Below are 19656 nucleotides of genomic sequence, written 5' to 3' on the forward strand. Positions count from 1 at the left end.
CCGATCTATGACCAACATTAGCGATAATTTTATATAATGAGTTCAGGGTAGCCATTACACCCATATTGAACGCATTATCTGTGGAAAGGCCAGCAACTGAAAGACATTAGTTAGGGACATTGACGCTCATTTCGAGGCGAGGAGAAAAGCTTACGAGTGAAGAAGTATGTCGAGTAGCCAATAAGATAAATTCCGCTGAATACCTGGATGGTGTAAACCCCAATGGCAATTTCGGTCCTTCGAAGGTTGACCCTTTTGAAACAATCCCAATACGTGGTACCAGCTTCCATCTCCTGCTCAAGCCGATCGGTTTCAATTATCATCGCCTAGCAGTATTCATCAACATGCTATTCAATTGGTAGTCCGCTAGTAAACGAGCTCCCTACCAGAGTCGCCTTCACATCCACCTGCGTGGATGCAAGTCGTCGTAGTGACTTCTCTGCGTCTTGCATCCTTCCTTTCCTCACTAGCCACCAAGGACTTTCGGGGGCAAAGAAGATACCTGAGAGGATAATGGCTGGCCCAAACCCCACTGTATGGAGAATGGTATGCTATAGGCCCAGTGGGTGTTCAATCCGTGAGTGGCAGCGGCGATACCATTCGCGATAAACTGGCCGATAACGAAGCACATGTTTATATACGCGGTCAGGACCCCTCGTAGCGCAACCGGGCAAACCTCAGAAGCATATGCTGGAGCAATGACTGCGTAACAGCCGAGGACTAGACCCCCTAAAAGTTCTCCAACCAGCAACACTGGAAGAGACCGGGCAAAGAATTGAATAAAAACGCAGCCTGCCGTAAGTATCACGCAAGTCTAAGTATAACCCCGAATAGATTAGCAAAGGACGGATCAAACAATGTCTCTGGCATACCAAAAAGGTCCATTTTCGCCCAAACCACTCCATGGGATAGCTTGCTGCTAGAGCGCCTACCACTTGCCCAATGGGACTTCCCATGCTAGACCAATGTCAACATAGGCATGCCACTTGAAGGCGGGTGAAGTCAAGTCATCACAAACCTGAGACCTGATTGCCAGGCAGCAGAGATTATCATTTTCCCCTTGTAAAGATAGCCAAAGTCCTCTTGAAACTTTGGCACACCGTACAAGTTCCCCATGATCTGAGGGTCAAAACCCGTCATAATGACGCCCAAGGAGAAGAACACAGGCCATGCAACTGCTTTTGGGTAAAGTTTGATAGCAGTGCGAAAGCCCATGCTCGTCTCCACCTCTATAGCTCCTTGCACCTCTTCTCCAATGTTGGCAGTTAACCAGCGGTTCTCAGCATCATGATCGGTGATCCCCATCTTGTTGGCTGCTAGGGATCCGAGAATAATAAAACAAAGTAGAGTGATGGCCTTGAGATAGTGGAAGATGAGTAGGAATTTCGACAAAGATGCACTCCTTTGGGATGGTTTTATGGTCAGCAATGGCACTGGTGAAGAGGATAAAGGGGCTAATATTGTCAATTCTAATTGATTCTTCAAGAGAGTTGCAAGCTATCAGGCCAACATTGTCCCAGTGATGATTTGGTTCTCATCTATGAATTGAAATGGAACAAACCACTTGAGGGTCAGGGTTGTACAGCACGTGCTCATCCAGAGGACACATGTCTGGGTAGGTCCTACTGTAAACCATGAAGGGGCTTAATGAGTAGCTCATTAAGACTGTTTGCAAAACCTGCAGTCTTGACACTGTAGGGAGAAAAAGATATCGACAGGGCCACAGACCCCTGGAGGCAGAGATGTCAATAAGCTTGTGGCTGTCCCCCCAGCATAGAAATGGCAGAACGGAATGGCTGGATTGAACCCAGATCAGCCAATCTCAGTTGCAGAAAGCGGTTTATCTGGGATACAGATCATCGATTGCATATCCCGGCTAGCCTCCTCGTACTCGGTAGTGAATAATAAGTCTGAGTACGTATATTCCGTACTCCGAATTTCTCAGTCTATGAGATCTTTGATTTAAAAATAAATAAATCAAATAAATAAAAATAAAAAAAGGCCATTAACTAGCTTACATAAGCAGGACAGGGTATGAGTCATGTGATCATAGGGCTAGCCCTTGCGGCAGCCAATCAGCAGTGAGGGTGTGCTGAGCGGTGAGCGCCAAGTGAGCCAGAGCGAGTTCTGCCGGGAAGAGCGGGATGACTTCACTTCTCTTTGCAGTGTCAGAGTGCTGCAGTGAATCAGACCTGATGCCATCCAAGGCGGATGATTCATGCACTGGTGAATACATGCCTTTTCCTTTTTTCCCTTCTTCTTTACTTTCCATCTTTCATACTGCTACATTTCTCCATTCTCCAGTGATTTCAAGCTACATATTCCCTGCATTTTGTTCCCTTGTGCATCAACCACGTTTGAGATATTTTCGATTTTTTTGAAGAGAGTCAGCTTCTGCTATGGTGGCTGTGCCAACATTGCTCCAGATGGCTCGAAGAGCCTGTGTAAAGCAGGCGAAAGGTGAGTCGAACTCCTTTGAGCCCTGGAGTTAATATCGCTTAAAAGGACTGGTCTGATTGTCTTGTAAAGGGATTTTGGGTGTTGGCGATGCCCCATATGAGCTCGTTCGATCTATCCTTTTAAAGGTCGAAAACCCAAAGCAGCTAGTACGCTTATATCTCTCTTCTCAGCACTCTGATCTGTATGTGGCTAACCCCGATCCTTCCAGCACACCATTGAGACGAACTCCCCCCAGCTCAGGGAGTATACAGGGGAGCTTTGGATTGAGCTTATCAAACGGGATATCCCGTTCTGGAGGAAGGTCGAATTTCCCGAAAATCCGGAGAGCTGGTATGACTTCTACTGCTCTCTCAGGGAGCAAGCGGCGCAGGAGCTTGAGCTGCAGGCCGAGAGAGTCAAGGAGGTCATGGACGGGCTCAACTCTCAAAAGGCCAAGCACTCTGCGAAGATGGTCAGCGCCACAATGTTGGGCCTCCCGCAACAAAAGCCAACCAGTTCTCAAAAGTACGCCAACTATGACCGCCAGATGGGTGGCCTACAGCCGAGATTTGTCTCAGCTCCTGCGCCAGGCCAAAAGGGACTCACAGCGTATTCGAACAAGGCACCGTGGTCATTTGAACGGCCAAAACTGCGCGCGCCGCCCAAATCCAGGAAACCAGCTATACCAGTCTTCAAGCGAAATGACCGCCTTTGTACCCCAACTCACCAGCTAAGCAAGAAGGCGTCAGTTGTTAACCGAGCACCGATTTCCTTTGTCGAAGATTATAAGATGAAGCAACGTCTCGCTCAGCAAAACGCGAAAATACCCATCAGAACCCCCGCTCCTCCAAGAGCGTCAGGTATTTCGACGCCGGGCCCGCAAAAAGGACCCGTTTCCAAAACCCAGACGAAATCCTCTTCCTTGACATTCCCTCAAGCAAGCAGACATACATCGTCACCCCTTATCAAACCGAAACCGACGACCTCTAGTGCAGGAGGGACGCAAACTACCTCCGCGACATTGCCGCTTCAGGCCACCAAATCAAAGCCCAGCTCGTCGGTTGTGAATCCAACCGCAAGCGCCGCTCAACAATCGTCTCCGCCTAGGACTGTCGCTGCACCATTTCGACGCCGATCACCACCAAACCCACTTCTCATTCCCAAGAAAAGGCCGACATCGTCGTCAGCGCAAATGTCTTCAAGCCCAACCCTCCAAACGGCTCCTTGTAGACATTCTACCGAACCGGGATCCTCGAGCCTGCAGGGAGCTGGCAACGCTAAGAGACAGCGCATATCTTGATCACCTATGCCAACCTTTGTTTTTTCCCAGTTTCTTAATCACCACTTCTCTCCAACTTCATGTACCCATACCATTAGGATTTGGTGGCGCTTGGATTGGTTTTATAAAGACGATGATACCCCTTGAATGAATTTATGCGGCTATGGTCACGGAGTACTGCGATGGAAATATCCTCCTATATTTAAGACTAAATTGTCTTTGATGTGGCTTCCTACTTAGTTTTGGTGCAATGTACCCGTTCTTTTTGATGATTTTTTATTTCTTTCCCTTGATTCACGGGGAGCACTATTACAGAAGAAGATTTTTGAGATAGATGAACGGGCTATACCTTTACTTGTGTGACATGACACATGTCTTCATTCTCCTCTTTATTCGCTTTTACAACATTTTGCGGCTTGCGTTTGATATACCACTTGATGTATAATCTATACCAATAACAAGGGACCAATACAAGTAATGTAATCAGCGTACTCCAATACACCAAAAGGTGGTACGAGAACCCTCCAGATGGTCAGCTAAAAGGACATAGTCGAGCCTGTACCCAATACACGCCTAGGCTCCGAGTCTTCATGAAACAATCCTTCCGGCGAATGCGTGTCGCTCGGTTCACGACCACAGAAACTGGTCGTCGCGTTGGCCATTCAAGACTCCCCGCACCAGCCTGAGAAAGGTCTTCCAACGAGGCGCAGGTGGGTTATGCAGGCAATAATTCCGTAAAAGAGAGATGGGACTGAAAAAAAAATATAACAACCCCCACCAAAGGGCGTCTCTCGTCTGTCCATCCACTTTACCAATCTTTAATTTCCCCCCCTCAACGCGAGCACAAGATGTAACGTCGCGCCTCCTTCAAGGTTATAGTCTTGCGCGGTCTTGTCATCGGCCCTATCCGGCAGAAGTCCTGTTAACGAAAACCGCTCGTTTCCAACCCTCATAAAGGGATAAGTAGCACGTACATTTGTTTTCCACCAAAGATCAAGCGCTGCTGGACGGGGGGAATTCCTTCTTTCTCTTCGACGCGTTCCTTAATACGAGAGACCTAGAGAGGTAAGAAACGGTTTTATTTTGTGTGTCAGACGAAATAGCCTGGGATTGTGTTGTAGAAGGCGCGTTCAGGGCGCTGGTGCTGCTTGCGCGTGTCGTGGTGGAAAAGGCAGGCTTGGGGGAATTCGTACTTTATAGTCTGGTTCGATGTCCAGCTCGATCTCCTTGCCTGTAAGTGTCCGCACTCTGAAGAAGTGAGCGGTTAGTTTGCAGCTGTGTCATGGTTGTGGGCAATGGTGGGTGGTTTACTTGATTAACATTTTCAGAGGCTTGGGGCTTTTTGGCGGCGGGCAGGGAGCAGGCTGCTAGGGCTGTGGAATGTGAAGACGCGTGTAATAGGGACTGAGAGAGGATATGCGTTCTTCTCTGGAGTAACAACACAATGAGCGGTGATGTTTGGTGACACTGAAAAGAGTAGGGCGGGGTCTCAAGCAACTTATTCTTTGGTGGGGTGCTTTTCAGCCCTGCCTGATGTGCCGACGAACAGCTCCAAACACGGACGGAACAAGCGCTTCCACCACCGCTGCCCGTTTTCGTTGTCTGATTTATGAGGAAATGGAGATTGATCTTGTTTTATAATCGGCAGTGCTGTATTTGCACATAGCCACTAGTTATTCTACTGTCGCTGGGAATGAACCGAGGATGAACCCAGAATTCTCTGACAACATTTCTAGTTGCTTCTGATCTATACGCTCCCTCTACACAGAGCAAATATTCGGTTAATACTAGATACGGCGTGGCGCGCTCCAAGGCTTAGAACTTAGAAGGCATAGAAAGCTAGCCTTGTCGAATGAACCTCGAGCCGCTTCGAAGTGGTGAGATGCATGGTGCATGCTACCGCTTGCTAGGAAGCTGGTATTGACCCATGGTGTTTTGCAGGCTTCTTTGAGAAGCAGTGGCGTCAAGTTTTCCCAGGAGCCATCAGTTAACCAACTTGACGCCAGCCATCTGACAACGGAGTGAGGGGAGTCGCCTCCGCATGCCCAAAGCAGGGATACTTCGTGCTACTCCGCAGTTTGATCCCTATGTTAGATCCATCCACCTGTTGAAAGACCTAGCCTTAGAGTAGTTGGTTGGTATCAAAGTTCATAAAAGTGTCATGTCTGGAATTCCCAGTAGCTCTAAGCAAAGCGTTTGAGGGAATCTCGCAGTGGAATAAACCCGAGTTTGCAGTTCAAAGGGAATAATAATTAAAGCTATTCCGTCGACATTGCTTTGTAAACGTCCATTCCCGATGACAATGCCGTTTCTTCATCGTCGTGTAAAAGTTGACGGTGGATTTGGGCGGAGGCGTGGTGCAGGTTGCCGAATACGGTTAGCGTGGCGTGGGAATTCCATAAGCGAAGAGAACGCACACTTTCGACCTCCGCTCTGTGTGATTTCAACGATCGAGACGACAACGACCACACCAAGCTTGTGATCCGGCCAAATCAGTCAAAATGGTAAGCATGACTCTTTCATTGTCGTTTTGGACGCTGGATTTTCGAAAGAGGAGGATTCCGCCGTGCTACTCCGACGACGCGACGATTTGGATATCCCCGATAGCGAAACACCTTCAAGCGAAAAATAAGTCCGATTTTGGAGGGATTGGGGAAAGTGACAAACGCCTTTACTCTCGAAATCGTCCAGAGTCTACGTCTTTGGCAAAACTATCAGCCGTGGGAGGGGAACTTTTTGAGTCGCCCAACGAAACGATGATATCAACACCTGGGTGTTTCTCCCAACCCCGTTTGCGAATGAATCGCGGATCCGCTTGTCTTTCGACTGGGAGCACTGCTAGGCGATTGGAAAATTCGTTATATCTGGGAATCTCGAGTCTTATCTCCGATCATTGGGACAATGGCTGACGAAATTGCAATTTTCGCAAATTGAATTAGGTCAACATTCCAAAAACCCGCCGGACGTACTGCAAGTCCAAGCAGTGCCACAAACACACCCAGCACAGAGTCACACAATACAAGGCTGGAAAGGTGAGGACCCCGCGCCCTCGAACTCCGCCGGATCCCACTCGTGATCTATCTCAAAACGCGAAATGATGCGGAGCAAATCATCGATGGAAAATGTACGAACAAATTTCGCTGACGCATATTTTCTTCGACTATATCTAGGCTTCCCTGTTCGCTCAGGGTAAGCGCCGTTACGATCGTAAGCAGAGCGGTTATGGTGGTCAGACCAAACCTGTGTTCAGAAAGAAGGCCAAGACCACCAAGAAGGTCGTTTTGCGGTTGGAATGCACCGTGTGCAAGACCAAGGCACAGCTCGCTTTGAAACGATGCAAGCATTTCGAATTGGGGTATGTATCCTCCGCCTGCTGCCGTTTGGCCGAGCATCTAGGACAACCCGCGTTTTCGTTTTCGGATAGATGGCTAATCATGGTTCAATCAATAGTGGTGACAAGAAAACAAAGGGTGCTGCTCTCGTCTTCTAAACCTTTCTTGATAAAAATCGAAATCATAATGGTCATGTCATGTCGCTTTTCATATCCGTTTTATTTCCTGTTTTCAAGGCATGGCGGCGAAAGCTCTGTAATTAGAGCAAAATGACTGGTTATAGGAATGGAAGTCATGAGCATCATTGAAACACATTTGGGACCTTTGTTACGCACAGTCTGTTGTGGGAAAAGGTAATTCAACAATTGGTGTTATGGTGGATATTCCAGGTCGAGATCGAGATAAACTCCAATCGAACAATATGGCCAAAATTATCCCAAGTAGAACAATGCACTGGGTGATATTCAATTTCTTTTACCAGATGAGTTTCTGCTATCATCTCGGCTACTTTATATCGGATAGAAGGTAAAAAAAAATTTTAACCCGAACAGCATTCACTAACTAGTGTTTCCGCTCCTCACTTTGACTTCTGGAGACCCGTCTTAGGGCTCCGTGACGACCCAGCTCCGACGTATTCCTGGACCCCGGCCTTGTGCACTCGCCCGTTGATTACAATGACGCTCAATCTATCGTGATCCTGCAAGATACTGATGTCTTCAAGGGGATTGCCATCTACCAGAATGCAGTCTGCATAGTAACCCGGCAGGATTTTCCCGAGTTCGGATTCACGCATGAAAAGCTTTGCAACACCTGCGGTGGCGGCAATGATGCTTTCGTGGGCGGTGAATCCGAGGAGGTTCTGGAAGTGTTCGAGATCTCGCGCATACGTGCCGTGGGGGGTCCAGGCGAAGCCATAGTCTCTGTTGCTACGGGGTTAGCGATGGATCTTTGATGGATGCTTGAACGTTGATCTCACCCTCCGGGAAGTACAACGATCCCACGCTCGTGCATCTCTCTTAGGGCTTTGACGGCCTCGTCAAGTTCCCTTTTATATCCCACCTGCTCAGCCTTTTCTTTGGGATAGCCAAAAGACCCGGCTTCATAAAGGGTGGCAATAAGCCAGTTTATTGCTGGCACGACAACATGCTTCGCCTTCTTCCGCTCCAGCAAGTCCATTCCTAGAAAAGACGATTGTTAGTTTTGAATTTGGGCTTCGAGGTTTTGACCTGACGCTACCTCTTTCGTCAATATAAGAAGCGTGGAATATCACATCAACCCCATGGTTCAGACACATGGTGACCGAATCTCGAGCGCGAGCGTGCGCGCAAACCATTTTGCCGTTTTTATGTGCTTCGTCCACACACGCAGAGGTTTCTTCGTCGGTGAAATAGCAGTCTTCCGCTGATCGGATCTCCGTGATCTGACCAAAACCCTGTTAGCATCGGCTAGCAGACTACTCCTTGATGCTGCTCCTGCTACCTCTTCACCGGACATGCTCAGCTTGATTTGGTCCACGCCAATCCCGACGTGACTCCTGATCACCTGTCTCATCTCATCCGGCCCATCTGCAAATGCGGTGATTCCCGCCACCAATTCTCCATCCCTGCGAGCTATTTCTCTACCATTGGCCAGGCACCTTGGGCCTGGGATTTCACCGGCATTAATCGCATCGCGGATAACGACGTCGAGCCTGTCTTTTGCCGAAGCTGCGCCCCAACACCTTGTTCTACCTCAGCAGCTGAACATTTGAAACATCCTTGAAGGAACTTAGGCTTTTGACATCCGTACATTGTGTACCCCGAGTCGAGGTAACATTTTGCGCTCCTAGCTGTCAATAAGGTATGTTCTTCAACGCCCAATTCTCCAAGTTTATTGAGATCTCCGCCATTCCACGAAAGATGGGTATGAGCATCTCCCAGGCCTGACATCAAGGTACGACCTCTTCCTTGAAATATCTGAACATCGGGGTTACGAATGAGCGATTCTTTGTCAGGTACCTCACCGACAGCAACGATCCGTTCCCCTAACCATGTTAGCCTGAGTTGGTGGAGAAGAATCACGGGTCTCTATACGTACCATGAATAAGAACATCGCCCTTATAAGGTTGTCTCCCCGTTGAGTCCAGAACATCAACATCAACGAACAAGATCTTGGACTCCGGATTTGTTCCGGCTATTTCGTAGGGTCTGGGACGCAACGTATTCTCAAACTTGATAGCATTGATGGCTGCTATATTCCGTGGATATTCATGGTATATCTTCTGGTCTTCGACAGTATAGTTCCCGGGAACTGGGTATTCCTCTATCCGTGTAGTAATAGTCATGGTCTTTGAACGGATCTTGCTGATAATCTTCCCAAACATTTTAACCCCGTCGAACCTAGGATCTCCGGATAAAAGAGACGACCTGGAGTTCACATAATAAAATCCCTCAACAACGCTGTCGCTAATTATGCGGGAATATGCTTGGATATAGTATACTCAGTGCCAGCCGCGAATGTATGCTTTGTCTCACGTCTGACGTTGAAGGCCCAAGTCGATAAAATCGGGGAGCGCCATCTGAGCGGCGAACGACAATCCCCCGCAGGACCGTCAAGATAGCCTGAAATAAACAATTATAATTATTGCATGAAGAAGCCATGGCCAGAGCACCCTCAGAGAGCGTTGGTTGGCTCAGGCGGAGGGGGAATTGTCTCCTTTGCCGTGGGTTGACCCATAGATCCGCGTTCCTTTGTCCTCTGCATCGGAAAATCGACTATAGGAAACAAGACAATAGGCATAGCATCTGGCGACGAGGCTGCCACGCCGGCAGTGATGGCATTCTTCAAAAATCAGGCCCGAAGAGCGGTTGGCGAGCAAGAAAAAGAAAAGAGAGACTTTAGGTGCGGAATCGCTCATTTCTGGGGATGATCAAACCGCTGAAATCGCAAGTTTTGAACACAAAAATCTCAAATAATCTCAGCCAATAAGCAGTTTCTCATGATCAAGAGGTTGATTGACTGTTTCTATCAGTGGTCGACCAATATCCTTCGCATCCGACAGAGCATCCCTCTGTGAATATACCAACTACTTCCTCTGCAGAACGAGCTGTCGGCTCTTGATCCGAAACAAATAACCATCTCAAAGAAACCGATTCTGAATGATTCTTGTGTCTAATCTGTTTATACAGTACACTGTATCCATTCCACCAGATCACCTCGAATCCCTTTCGATTTAGATCTGAAGCTCGTTGCCGCTTGCTTGCACTGGTACAACGGACCTCTTGGACGGAACCCTCCGCAGTCCCGTTCGTTGCATCAGGGTGCGGAGATTGACGGATGCCCTTGGTCCTCGCCGTTTGCCAAACCACATCAGGGCAAAGGTGCAGCGGAGATGGCGGAGAACTCGACCAATGACTTCCAACTCGCAGCCAATTCTCCGCGGCATCACTCAGATTCTAGCAACTGATGCCTTGCGTTCTCTGGTCGTTGGAACATGAGGCTGTCCCCTCCGTCCTGCCAACGGCCATGCCAGTGTCAAGTACGTGATCTCCGCTCCGAGGACCAGGGCTAAAGCGATGTAGCTTACTAGCTCGCGGAGCGCAACAGATCAAATCCGTAGCCAGCGCAAAAATTTGCGAAGAGTGTCTCCTCTGTTGAACAGGTATAAGTGTGCTTCGACAGCCGCTTTATTTTAGCCCTCTTCTTACCAGTTTCCACCGTTCTGTTTGTCTGAGAAGAGCCTCTAGCCCGGTGAACACGATCAACTCAACTGCGTATACTGACACTGCATATAACGGGCCTCGGATAAGCCATTTGGACTTTGAGACTTCGACAAAGCAGCCACTATCATTCGTGTCTGGCACGCCAATCTAAACTTTGTACCAAGTGATAGAGGCAGGGGATGACAATGATATGGCTGCCGGACAACGCGTAGCGTTACACAACGTGCGAATTCTTCCTCCACTAGACAAGGGAGACATTCTCGCGGTCGGAAAGAACTATGCGGAGCACGCAGCAGAGTTCCTTCGAACGGAGTTTGGTAGCTCAGATAACGTGCACCAGCCGGAATCCGATGATTTTCAGAGGACGAGATCGATCATTGCGACCGGCCCGAACATTGCAACGATCCTGATTTCACGCGAACACTGGATTATGAAGGCGAGATCGGGGTTAATTTGGGCAAACCCAGTGTCAAGATACCCAGAAATCGAGTCCTTGAACATGTCTGGGGCTATACCATTATCAACAACGTCACTGCACGGGACCGGTAGAGGGACCTTAAATAATTTTATATTGGCAAGCCCAGCGATACATACTGCTCAGTGGTAAGTCAGCAACAGCAAGGAAACATGAAGCATCACTCTCTGACATAACATAGGGTCCTATTGCCGTCCCATTGAAGTATATGCCAGAGGTTCTTGAGATCAAAGCAACAGTCAATGGCCAAGAGAGGCAAAGGGGTCTGTTGCAACCAACATTCACCATTCTCTATTTGATCAAGACACCGTCAGAAGGCCGGAGGCTCCGTGCGGGAGACGTGCTGGCAACTGGTACTGTAAGTCTGTTTTCAGTCTAGCAGTACCCGAGAAAGCATGTTAACTCGTGTTGCATATTTGTAGCTAGCCGGCGTAGGAATTGGGAGGAAGCCTCCTATATTTCAGAAGGCAGGAGGCTAAATTGACATATCAGTCATCAGCCCAGGCGCTCTGCGAAACAGAATTGTAACTATTTCGCCGACACGCGAGGCCATGAAACGGAAATCCCGGTCACAAATACTGCAAAGTCGCTTTGGACGATTCCATCAAACGTATTCGCTACAGCCACTTTGGGCAAACGGATGGCCCGCCAATCGTCTTCATCCACGGCCTAGTTAAGGGGCACGCACGACGCGTATTTGCCAATCATTTCGTATCTGTCGCTGAGAGAGTCAAATACCTTGCATCTCTTTGACTTGGAAGGCTAAGGGCTCTCCTAATCCCGCTCTTTCGGCACTCAGTATCGAATCGTTTGATCTGATTTCAGACGCGTCTTCGAGTATGGAGAGATTACCCCTGGAGCATCAGCCACAGTACTCGCTCATTCTATGGGTTGTCTGGTTGCGTTGCGCTTTGTTCTGGACCATCCGGACATGGTCAAAAGCCTTGTGCTTCATGGTCCACCGCGGACGCTGCATGAGAGGGCTTCAAGCCTGGGCGGCCACGGTCGGGGATCGATGGCAACGGTGGTCGATTCGATATCACGAAAGCTCGAAATCCCGTTGCCCTCGCCGCCATTCGGCTGTCGCTGATGGGCCAGGACCCTGAGGGATACGCCAAAGCATGCCTGGCACTGCAGGCGCTCATGAGCAACCCGCACTCGACAGAATTGAGCGTCGCACATTGATTACTACTGGCGATCAAGATGGGATCTGCCCACCCGGCCTTTGCTCAGAGGATTCAAGACTGATCCGCAACTGTCGAGAGCCAGTGGAGTTGAAGGACGTTGGCCGCTGGCATTCATTTGAAGCCCCAGAAGCAGTTGCAAACGCCGTGTGGAAGTTTCTTCCAGATGCACACTGCTTCTTGTGTTCGTGTCATTCCACAGTTGGATCCATCAGATGTCACACAGAATGATTTGACGGTCTATTTGCCTATTTCGATGCATTTCCCGGATCTGGGACTGGCTTTGAGGCTGGAGGACTATCCATCACTATCCGGGCAGTTTAACATGGATCCTCAATGAGAAAAACCACAGAGCACTCCACGCTGTTTCGAAGGGTTTTCAGGGAAGAATTAATAGACTACTCTGCAGTTATCTCAACATCGCCCAGGCAATTAAGTCCCGAATCGAGAAGAAGCAACCAGCAAAGGAATCTTCATGAGCATAACAGAGCTTCAGACCGAAGTGAACACAAGAACAATGTATAGGGTGCTTCGCTGGCTGGGCTCAGTGCCCCAAGCGGCGCAGGGGCGCTTCTGGTGTCACACTGGCAGAGGGACTACAGTCGGTTCTCGCAGCATACCTTGTGTCTAAGAACGATGCACGCAAAGAAGCGACTACTTCATATGCATCATAATAGTCCGGATCACTCTACACTGAAGGGCACCCTGTGTACATGGAATCCCCGTTCCAGTCATTTTCAGCGGCTAACAGACTGCAGGCTTCGCACCGCAACCTGGCTAACTAGCTAGTGGATGGCTGTTGGAAATGGGCTGCTAGCCAAAGTTGAAAGCTTCAGAAAAAGAAACAAGCGATCTGCGCTGTTGATCACTAAACCACTGGGTCCCGAAGCTCACCGCCCACCGAACTTCTGATGGCGAAGGAATTGCGCGATCGAGCGACCCCCAGCAGCGGAAAGGGCCGCTTCGTCCGGATATGAACCTCTGCCTCGCCTGATGCACTCAAAGCGATAGGGAAAATTACTATCACCCGGCGCTGAGACCGTCCTCTCCTCGAAGTGCGCGACCCAAGGGCCCAACTGCGAGACGGCGGTGATCGGTCCCTGATGTCAAGACACGACGCTCGACATTCAATAACTACAGACAGATTAACCCTGCTATTTATCAGCCTGTAACTTCGTGACGATATCCGCTTCCCCCGTGGCCCGTCGCGATCATGGCGCCGCACGCACCGAGCAAACGCCTGCCAGTAAGCTGTGAGCCTTGCCGGAAGCGCAAGATCCGCTGTACTCGAAACGGGCCTCCCTGCGAGACTTGTCTGCGACGGGATTCAGGTCCGACCGCAATGCATCTTTCTGAGGCCATGCGAAGACAGTCCCCAGCGAAGCAACAGCCCGATCCCAGCCAACGAAGAGCTCCTCCAGCGTATCCGGAAATCTCGAGAACCTGCTCCGGAAGCATGTTGGAGACAACGCGCTGCAGCAGATGGAGATGATGTCGCGATCGGAGACGGATTCAACCCAGTTTCAGTTCCGATGTTGCTGACCTGCGGTCTAACGAGACTCCGTCGTCTCAGCTTCTTCGATCCGTCGGATCCCTCAGCATATCGTCAGCAGGATATGTTCGTTTCGAACCCCAGTCGTCCAAGCTTGGCCCCGAACGTAGCTCAAGAATCCACAAAAGAATATTTTAGAGAGCTTGACGCAAGTTCTCGAGAGGAGCATTGCGGATTTCCGTTTAGCACGAATCCGAGCGCAAGCCGCCGCGAGCTTATGTCGTATTTGCCGCCGAGGCAGTACTGTGATCGTTTAAAGGATGCATACTTTCGGGTGTTCTCCCCGGTAAGCTCTACGGCTTAAACGTTGTTGACTTTTTGGCTGACCTGTAACCCTGCAGTTGTTCCACGTTCTACATGATCCCACCTTCGAAGCGGAATACTCTCGTTTTCGGGAAGATGCCGCCTCAGCGTCATTATCTTGGCTAGCTCTACTCTTCGTCGTATTGGCAATAGCAGTGAATGGCCTTGACGAAAATGATTGCCTACTTCCTGATTTAGGGCGAGAATCTACTGCTGCCGCCAACATCAGGGTCCTGTCAGCCCGGTACAGGGCTGCTGCAATGCATTGTCTAGCGGCGGACGAAGTGATGTCGCGACACTCACTACATACTTTTCAAACTCTCGTGCTTCTGATATATGCCCTAACCCATAGCAGTCAACCCTGCTGGGTGCTTATTGGGATGACCCATCACGTTGCTATTGCCATGGGATGCCACCTAGACCCTGATCATTTCAACCTCGGAGTCGTTGAAGCGGAAAAACGACGCCGCTGTTGGGCCGCGCTTGTGATGTTACACATGACTCAAAAGATCTCATTCCGAAATCTTGATCAGCAGAAGCTCAGTCGAGACGTTCGTCTTCCAGCGGAAGCGAATGACACAGATCTTGTGGATGGGAGGCCACTGCCCTTGCCATCTGGTCCTACCCAGATGACATATCTGCTATTTAAATTCCGCATGTATGACATCGCCTACAAGATCTGCAGTGAAATCTTTGGACTTCAACAACCTTCTCACACCATGGTAAAGAAATTAGACGGCGAAATTTCTGCCCAGCAAGAGGCCTGGAACACAAGATACCTGGGCGATACAAAGGTCTATCCTCTCCCGAGCCACCACGTTGCGCATATGAATATTCTCTTTGGTTACTCCCATCAACTTTTCCTACTCCTACATCGCCCGGTGCTGAACCGTTATCTGACAGGCGAGATCAACGATGTCACCCGATCTTCACGCGATCGTTGCCTTGATTCTGCCAAAGGACTTTTAGCAATTCAAAAGACGCTGTCGGAGTCTCCTGAGTTCACGCCGTACAAGTGGTACACAGCCGGACTTGCGAGTTTTCATGCCTTCCATGCTGCTGTTGTCCTGGCAGTTATCATGATGAGTTCGAACAACAACACTGAAAACGAAGAGATTAGGAATATACTGATGAATTCATTGCAAGTCTTTAAGGTGCTGTCTTCAAGGAGCAGCCTCTGTGAAAAGGCTGTACCCATCCTTGGTCGTTTAATGTACGCTTGCCCCCATCTTCATCCTTTTGCCGTGCCGTGTGCCACCTGGCTGACCTTCTCTAGTAACCTTACTACCACCCGCCCAAATACCTCCCAACGTAGTCCATTGAAACTAGCCCAGACGCAGCACTGTTCCTATCCGTCCCCCTCTTCCACAGCAAGTACTTCCAGCAATGTTACACAGCTTCCTTCAGCCTCCGTCTTGCCAGACGCCCACCACTATCTGCATGAACAGCAGCAGTTGGCACACAGCCACACTCTTTCGCAGCCTCAATTGCAGGCCCAATCGCAGCCTCACTGTTCCCCATTCATCGACCCGCAGGCAGAAGCTGTTCATGCGCAATTGCAAGCGCAATACTGGCTTGGTCCGAGCGGAATATCATGGGAGACTTGGGGGTTTTTGGGGAACGAACACTTTACGTACACAGAAGGATCTGCTACCTGAAGTGGAGTAATCATGCTGTGCAACCTTCCACTTCTTTGTTTTCTTCGAGTGTAGGATGGATAGACTGTACACGGCTATCCATTGGTCGTCTTAATCAATTCAAGAACGTGGCCTCCCTTCGGCCTAGTCGGGCAGTTTTTATCCCATTTACGGGCTTTCATGATCTACTTTTGATGAGTCCATGAAGGGATGACAATATACTTGAGTCCTGCCCTTTGAGAATAAGAAAAATGCTGTCGCTCGGGCGCAGCTGGAATATACATATCTGTCAACACGAATACAAACGGAATCTGGTCACACGTCAAGCGCACGCCTGCGATCAAACCACACCGTACACTGAAGGAAAAGCTGTGACTGTTATCCTCCAGAGTCTGTGTGTTGGGATTCTATTACGCGGTCGCGATTTCAAATAACAAGCCCATCATCAACAAGCCTAACACGTCGATCGATAAGCGAAACTGTTTTTTAATAACGGAATGCGCCCAGTATCTTATGCTGCCGTATCTCAAGCATGGGTTCATAATCCTCTATACGTTTGAATACATACCAGGACCTATTGAGCAAGGTCTCAGCAACATTGAGTTCCGACTCTCGAGTCCGCCGATGCTTGTTGAAGGCTTCTAAACAAATTGATGTTTTGGACTAAAAGACCGATCAGGAGGTTACGTCAATTATATAAGATTCAAAAGGTCTATCCCAAAATTGATACCTATACCATGACTGTTTCCCACCATCGCTAGAGCATAAAACCGCAGACAGGACATTAAGAGCAAGTCATCAATCATAACATTCATGGAAAGAGTCATCAAAAGCATAAGATAATAGCCACCCACATTGAACCGTCCGTAAACAATTATCAATGCAAATTTAACAACTAGTTATGGTAAACAAAACAAAGAAAAGGAGGATAACGAGTGAGTAAACATCGGAGAAACTGTTCCTGTACAACCAAGGCCAAGGGAACAGGCGCAAACAGCTCGAGGTACTACCACCAGGTCGTCGATACCGGTTGTCCTCTTGAGTCAAAGCGGTCGGGCAAATCAACGGTACTATCAGAATCTGAATTATGGTTCCCTGATGGCCTAACCGGAACTTGAAATTGGCTTTCTCGTTTCGAAGCAACAGGGGAGGGAGTCCGCGAATGAGAAGGTTGATGTCTAGGATGTCGGCGAGTGTCATGATGGCGCGAACGGTTATACCCGTCAATAGTAGAGTCACTATCATCTGTTTCGTACCCTTTTTCAGTGTAAGAGTCGGCGGAAGCATAATCAGGTTGAAGATTGAATTGAACTGTCTTTGCAGCCGGTTGGCTTGAAGACCTAGGACGACTTTCATGGGTTGCGCCTTCTGGATGTGACGACTGTCTCTTTGTAGGAAATGGGTGGCTGCTTCGCTGGCTAAACAAGTCACGATAATTCACACCTACGAGTAAACACGTTAGTAAGCCCAATACAGCGCATTATGCTCCCTGAACCCACCCTCATATTCATCTTGGTGCTGTTCAATAGGGAGGGTGGATTGCGGCACAGCACTCACATTCTCATCACCTCGAGGTTGCCGAGGCGCATAAGGGTCCTGTGCAGTTGGAGGAGCATAGTGATAGTGTTGAGGAGGTGGAGGTGCACCCGGAGGCGGGGGGTAATCGGCCGGGGTTATATGGGACTTGATTTGGCGGCGGCATTGATGAAGGCCTAAGAGGCGGCGGATAATCAGAAGAGCGGTATGGCTGAGTGTTAAGCGTAGTTGTAGAGGTAGGTGGCGGCGGGAATTGATTTGTCTGCGGGTAGTAATGATCGTGAGGGTACGAGGTAGCACTTGGTGGAGGAGGGGAGGGTGGGTAAGGGGCCGCAGAGTCATATGTATCATCGTACATATCACCGGCCTGCTCTTCCTCTTCCTCTTGTTCATGCCCTACAAACGCAGAATGTGTGAGTAATATTCGAGGTTTACACAAGGTATTTCAATCAAATCCAAAGTAAATAAGAAAATAGGGAAAAAGTACCTACTCGATCCCTCTCATTCTTTTTCCGCTCTTTTCTTTGTTTATATTCATGTGCGGCAATCCCTGCTGCACCAGCAGCAGCGAGTCCAGCCGTTGCAAGGTCTCGAGATCGACTCCTCCCGCTACGTTTGCTGCGACGATGTTTCCTGCTTTCACGATCAGAAGACGACCAGCTCTCCGTCGATGGGCTACGGCGCCGGCTGCGACTGCTGCGACTATGCCTTCGAGCAACATAGTGTGGGCTTTCCGGCCGGCCGTAGTAGTCGCTTGCTGGAATACGCCCGTAGACTGGGTCCTCTCCGTACTCAATCAAGTGTGTAGGGACACCGGCAGGCGCATCCGGGTATGAGCGTGCTCTGCTTTTAGATCGTGATCGACTACGCGCACGGCGTGCTTCTTTCTCTTTGTTTTCTTCCTTTTTGGCCTTGGTTTTCTCATACATAGCCGCAATCGCAGCGCTGCCTAAGCCAGCTGCAGCGATGGGGATTCCTGTTCGTATCCGACTGCGCGAGCGGCCTTTCCTTGATCGGGATTTGCTGCGTGCGTGTTCAATCAGCCCAGCAACGGCGGCTCCTGCAAGTCCTGCTTCCGCCATCCGTTTGTTGCGATGTTCTGGGTCCCGCGCATCTGAACTCGAAGAAGTGGATGAGGAACGGCGGCGGCGCGATCGACTCCGGCGAGTCGACGATTTTTCTCTCTTCTCATTCTTCTCAGAATGCTTCTTTGCTAGCGCAACGGCTCCGGCAATGGCAGCAGCCCCCAATCCAAGCCCGGCAAGTGTGCGCGCCCGGGAGCGCGAAGATGAGGAGGACCGACTACCTCCCTTGTGGTATCGCCGATGGTGATACCGATAGCGATGACGATGGTAGTCTCTTCCCCGGTCAAGCGATTCACAACGACGGCGACTTTTGCTTCGAGGGCGGCTCTTGCTCCGATGACGACTTCGCGCCCTCACGATGGCATCTGCAGCAAGAACACCGAGTGTTCCCGCGCCGACATCTTTACCCAGCCGGGCAATAGTGCTTCCTTGACCTTTGTCGGATTTCTTGCTCTGATGTCGGATCAATTCAGCAGCACCGACACCAACGAGAGCGCCTTCAGCAAGATGCCGTCGATAGTGGTGGGGACTTTCCTCGCGATCATTTCGACGGACGTAAACTAGATCTTCATCGCTACTACACCTTCGCCTCCGTGAGCGGCGACCGGGGCTTTCAGTCCTGTAGCTCCTCACTTCATACTCTGGGTACTGGTGTCCATGGTCATATTCACGAACCCGTCTGTGGTAGTAGTAATCGTCTTCCCTAGGCTCATGCCGGACCATCATCCGATCGTCCATCGCCTCAGAACGATGGATGATCTGATAGTCTGAGTCCGACCTGGGAGAATAGCTGGAGTAATTGGAACCCCGATAGACCGCTGGAACGTTCATGATTGTCAGTAAAACTCTGCTATCAGGGCAAAGGATGACGGAAGGGAAAGGGGGTGGGTGAAGGGAGGGTATAAAGGGCAGATGGGACCCACGGTCAAAGTCAGTATCCAAGCTATATTCGTAATCATAGTATCGAGGCATGGTTTCCCGGTCTTCCCGGTCCAATGTGCGCACTGCCAGTTGACGCTGGCTGGGATGAGAGCTGGCGGAATGCTCGTCTGGAATGACGTAACGTTTGATCGTAGTATAGCTCGTTCGAGGATCGGAGTGGCGAGACAATTCGTCCCAATCACGATCCCGCT

General features: G+C 49.7%; 7 protein-coding genes across 7 annotated transcripts in view; 4 read left to right on the forward strand and 3 right to left on the reverse strand.

Annotated features, from left to right (window-relative positions):
- UREG_00841 (uncharacterized protein) overlaps nt 1-1305 on the reverse strand; it is a gene marked incomplete at both ends in the record, with an annotated part of 1935 nt that extends 630 nt beyond the window's left edge. Inside the window, 4 exons of the mRNA XM_002541281.1 lie at nt 155-326; nt 503-814; nt 873-957; nt 1019-1305. Coding sequence (XP_002541327.1) covers nt 155-326; nt 503-814; nt 873-957; nt 1019-1305 — 856 coding nt within the window. The remainder of the gene's footprint in view (nt 1-154; nt 327-502; nt 815-872; nt 958-1018) is intronic.
- A 1121-nt stretch (nt 1306-2426) lies between these two features.
- UREG_00842 (uncharacterized protein) lies at nt 2427-3739 on the forward strand (the record flags this gene model as incomplete). Its single annotated transcript, XM_002541282.1, has 3 exons — nt 2427-2460; nt 2530-2606; nt 2669-3739. 3 exons carry the CDS (start codon nt 2427-2429, stop codon nt 3737-3739), a joined length of 1182 nt encoding a protein of 393 aa, XP_002541328.1.
- Nucleotides 3740-7627: 3888 nt separating this feature from the next.
- Nucleotides 7628-9412, reverse strand: UREG_00843 (uncharacterized protein; the record flags this gene model as incomplete). Its single annotated transcript, XM_002541283.1, has 5 exons — nt 7628-7970; nt 8027-8228; nt 8415-8776; nt 8839-9073; nt 9127-9412. The coding sequence occupies 5 exons, from the start codon at nt 9410-9412 to the stop codon at nt 7628-7630; spliced, it is 1428 nt and encodes a 475-aa protein (XP_002541329.1).
- A 275-nt stretch (nt 9413-9687) lies between these two features.
- UREG_00844 (uncharacterized protein) lies at nt 9688-10495 on the forward strand (the record flags this gene model as incomplete). Its single annotated transcript, XM_002541284.1, has 3 exons — nt 9688-9715; nt 9825-9930; nt 10240-10495. The coding sequence occupies 3 exons, from the start codon at nt 9688-9690 to the stop codon at nt 10493-10495; spliced, it is 390 nt and encodes a 129-aa protein (XP_002541330.1).
- Nucleotides 10496-10941: 446 nt separating this feature from the next.
- UREG_00845 (uncharacterized protein) lies at nt 10942-12411 on the forward strand (the record flags this gene model as incomplete). The annotated part of the gene is made up of 4 exons (XM_002541285.1): nt 10942-11198; nt 11336-11354; nt 11408-11584; nt 12217-12411. 4 exons carry the CDS (start codon nt 10942-10944, stop codon nt 12409-12411), a joined length of 648 nt encoding a protein of 215 aa, XP_002541331.1.
- Nucleotides 12412-13623: 1212 nt separating this feature from the next.
- On the forward strand, nt 13624-15923 carry UREG_00846 (uncharacterized protein; the record flags this gene model as incomplete). Its single annotated transcript, XM_002541286.1, has 4 exons — nt 13624-13868; nt 13984-14248; nt 14304-15478; nt 15542-15923. The coding sequence occupies 4 exons, from the start codon at nt 13624-13626 to the stop codon at nt 15921-15923; spliced, it is 2067 nt and encodes a 688-aa protein (XP_002541332.1).
- A 985-nt stretch (nt 15924-16908) lies between these two features.
- UREG_00847 (uncharacterized protein) lies at nt 16909-19354 on the reverse strand (the record flags this gene model as incomplete). Its single annotated transcript, XM_002541287.1, has 3 exons — nt 16909-17345; nt 17402-17834; nt 17930-19354. 3 exons carry the CDS (start codon nt 19352-19354, stop codon nt 16909-16911), a joined length of 2295 nt encoding a protein of 764 aa, XP_002541333.1.
- Between the last annotated feature and the right edge of the window lie 302 nt (nt 19355-19656).

Source organism: Uncinocarpus reesii, genomic scaffold (assembly GCF_000003515.1).
Source record: "Uncinocarpus reesii 1704 scaffold_1 genomic scaffold, whole genome shotgun sequence".
Lineage (NCBI taxonomy): Eukaryota > Fungi > Ascomycota > Eurotiomycetes > Onygenales > Onygenaceae > Uncinocarpus > Uncinocarpus reesii.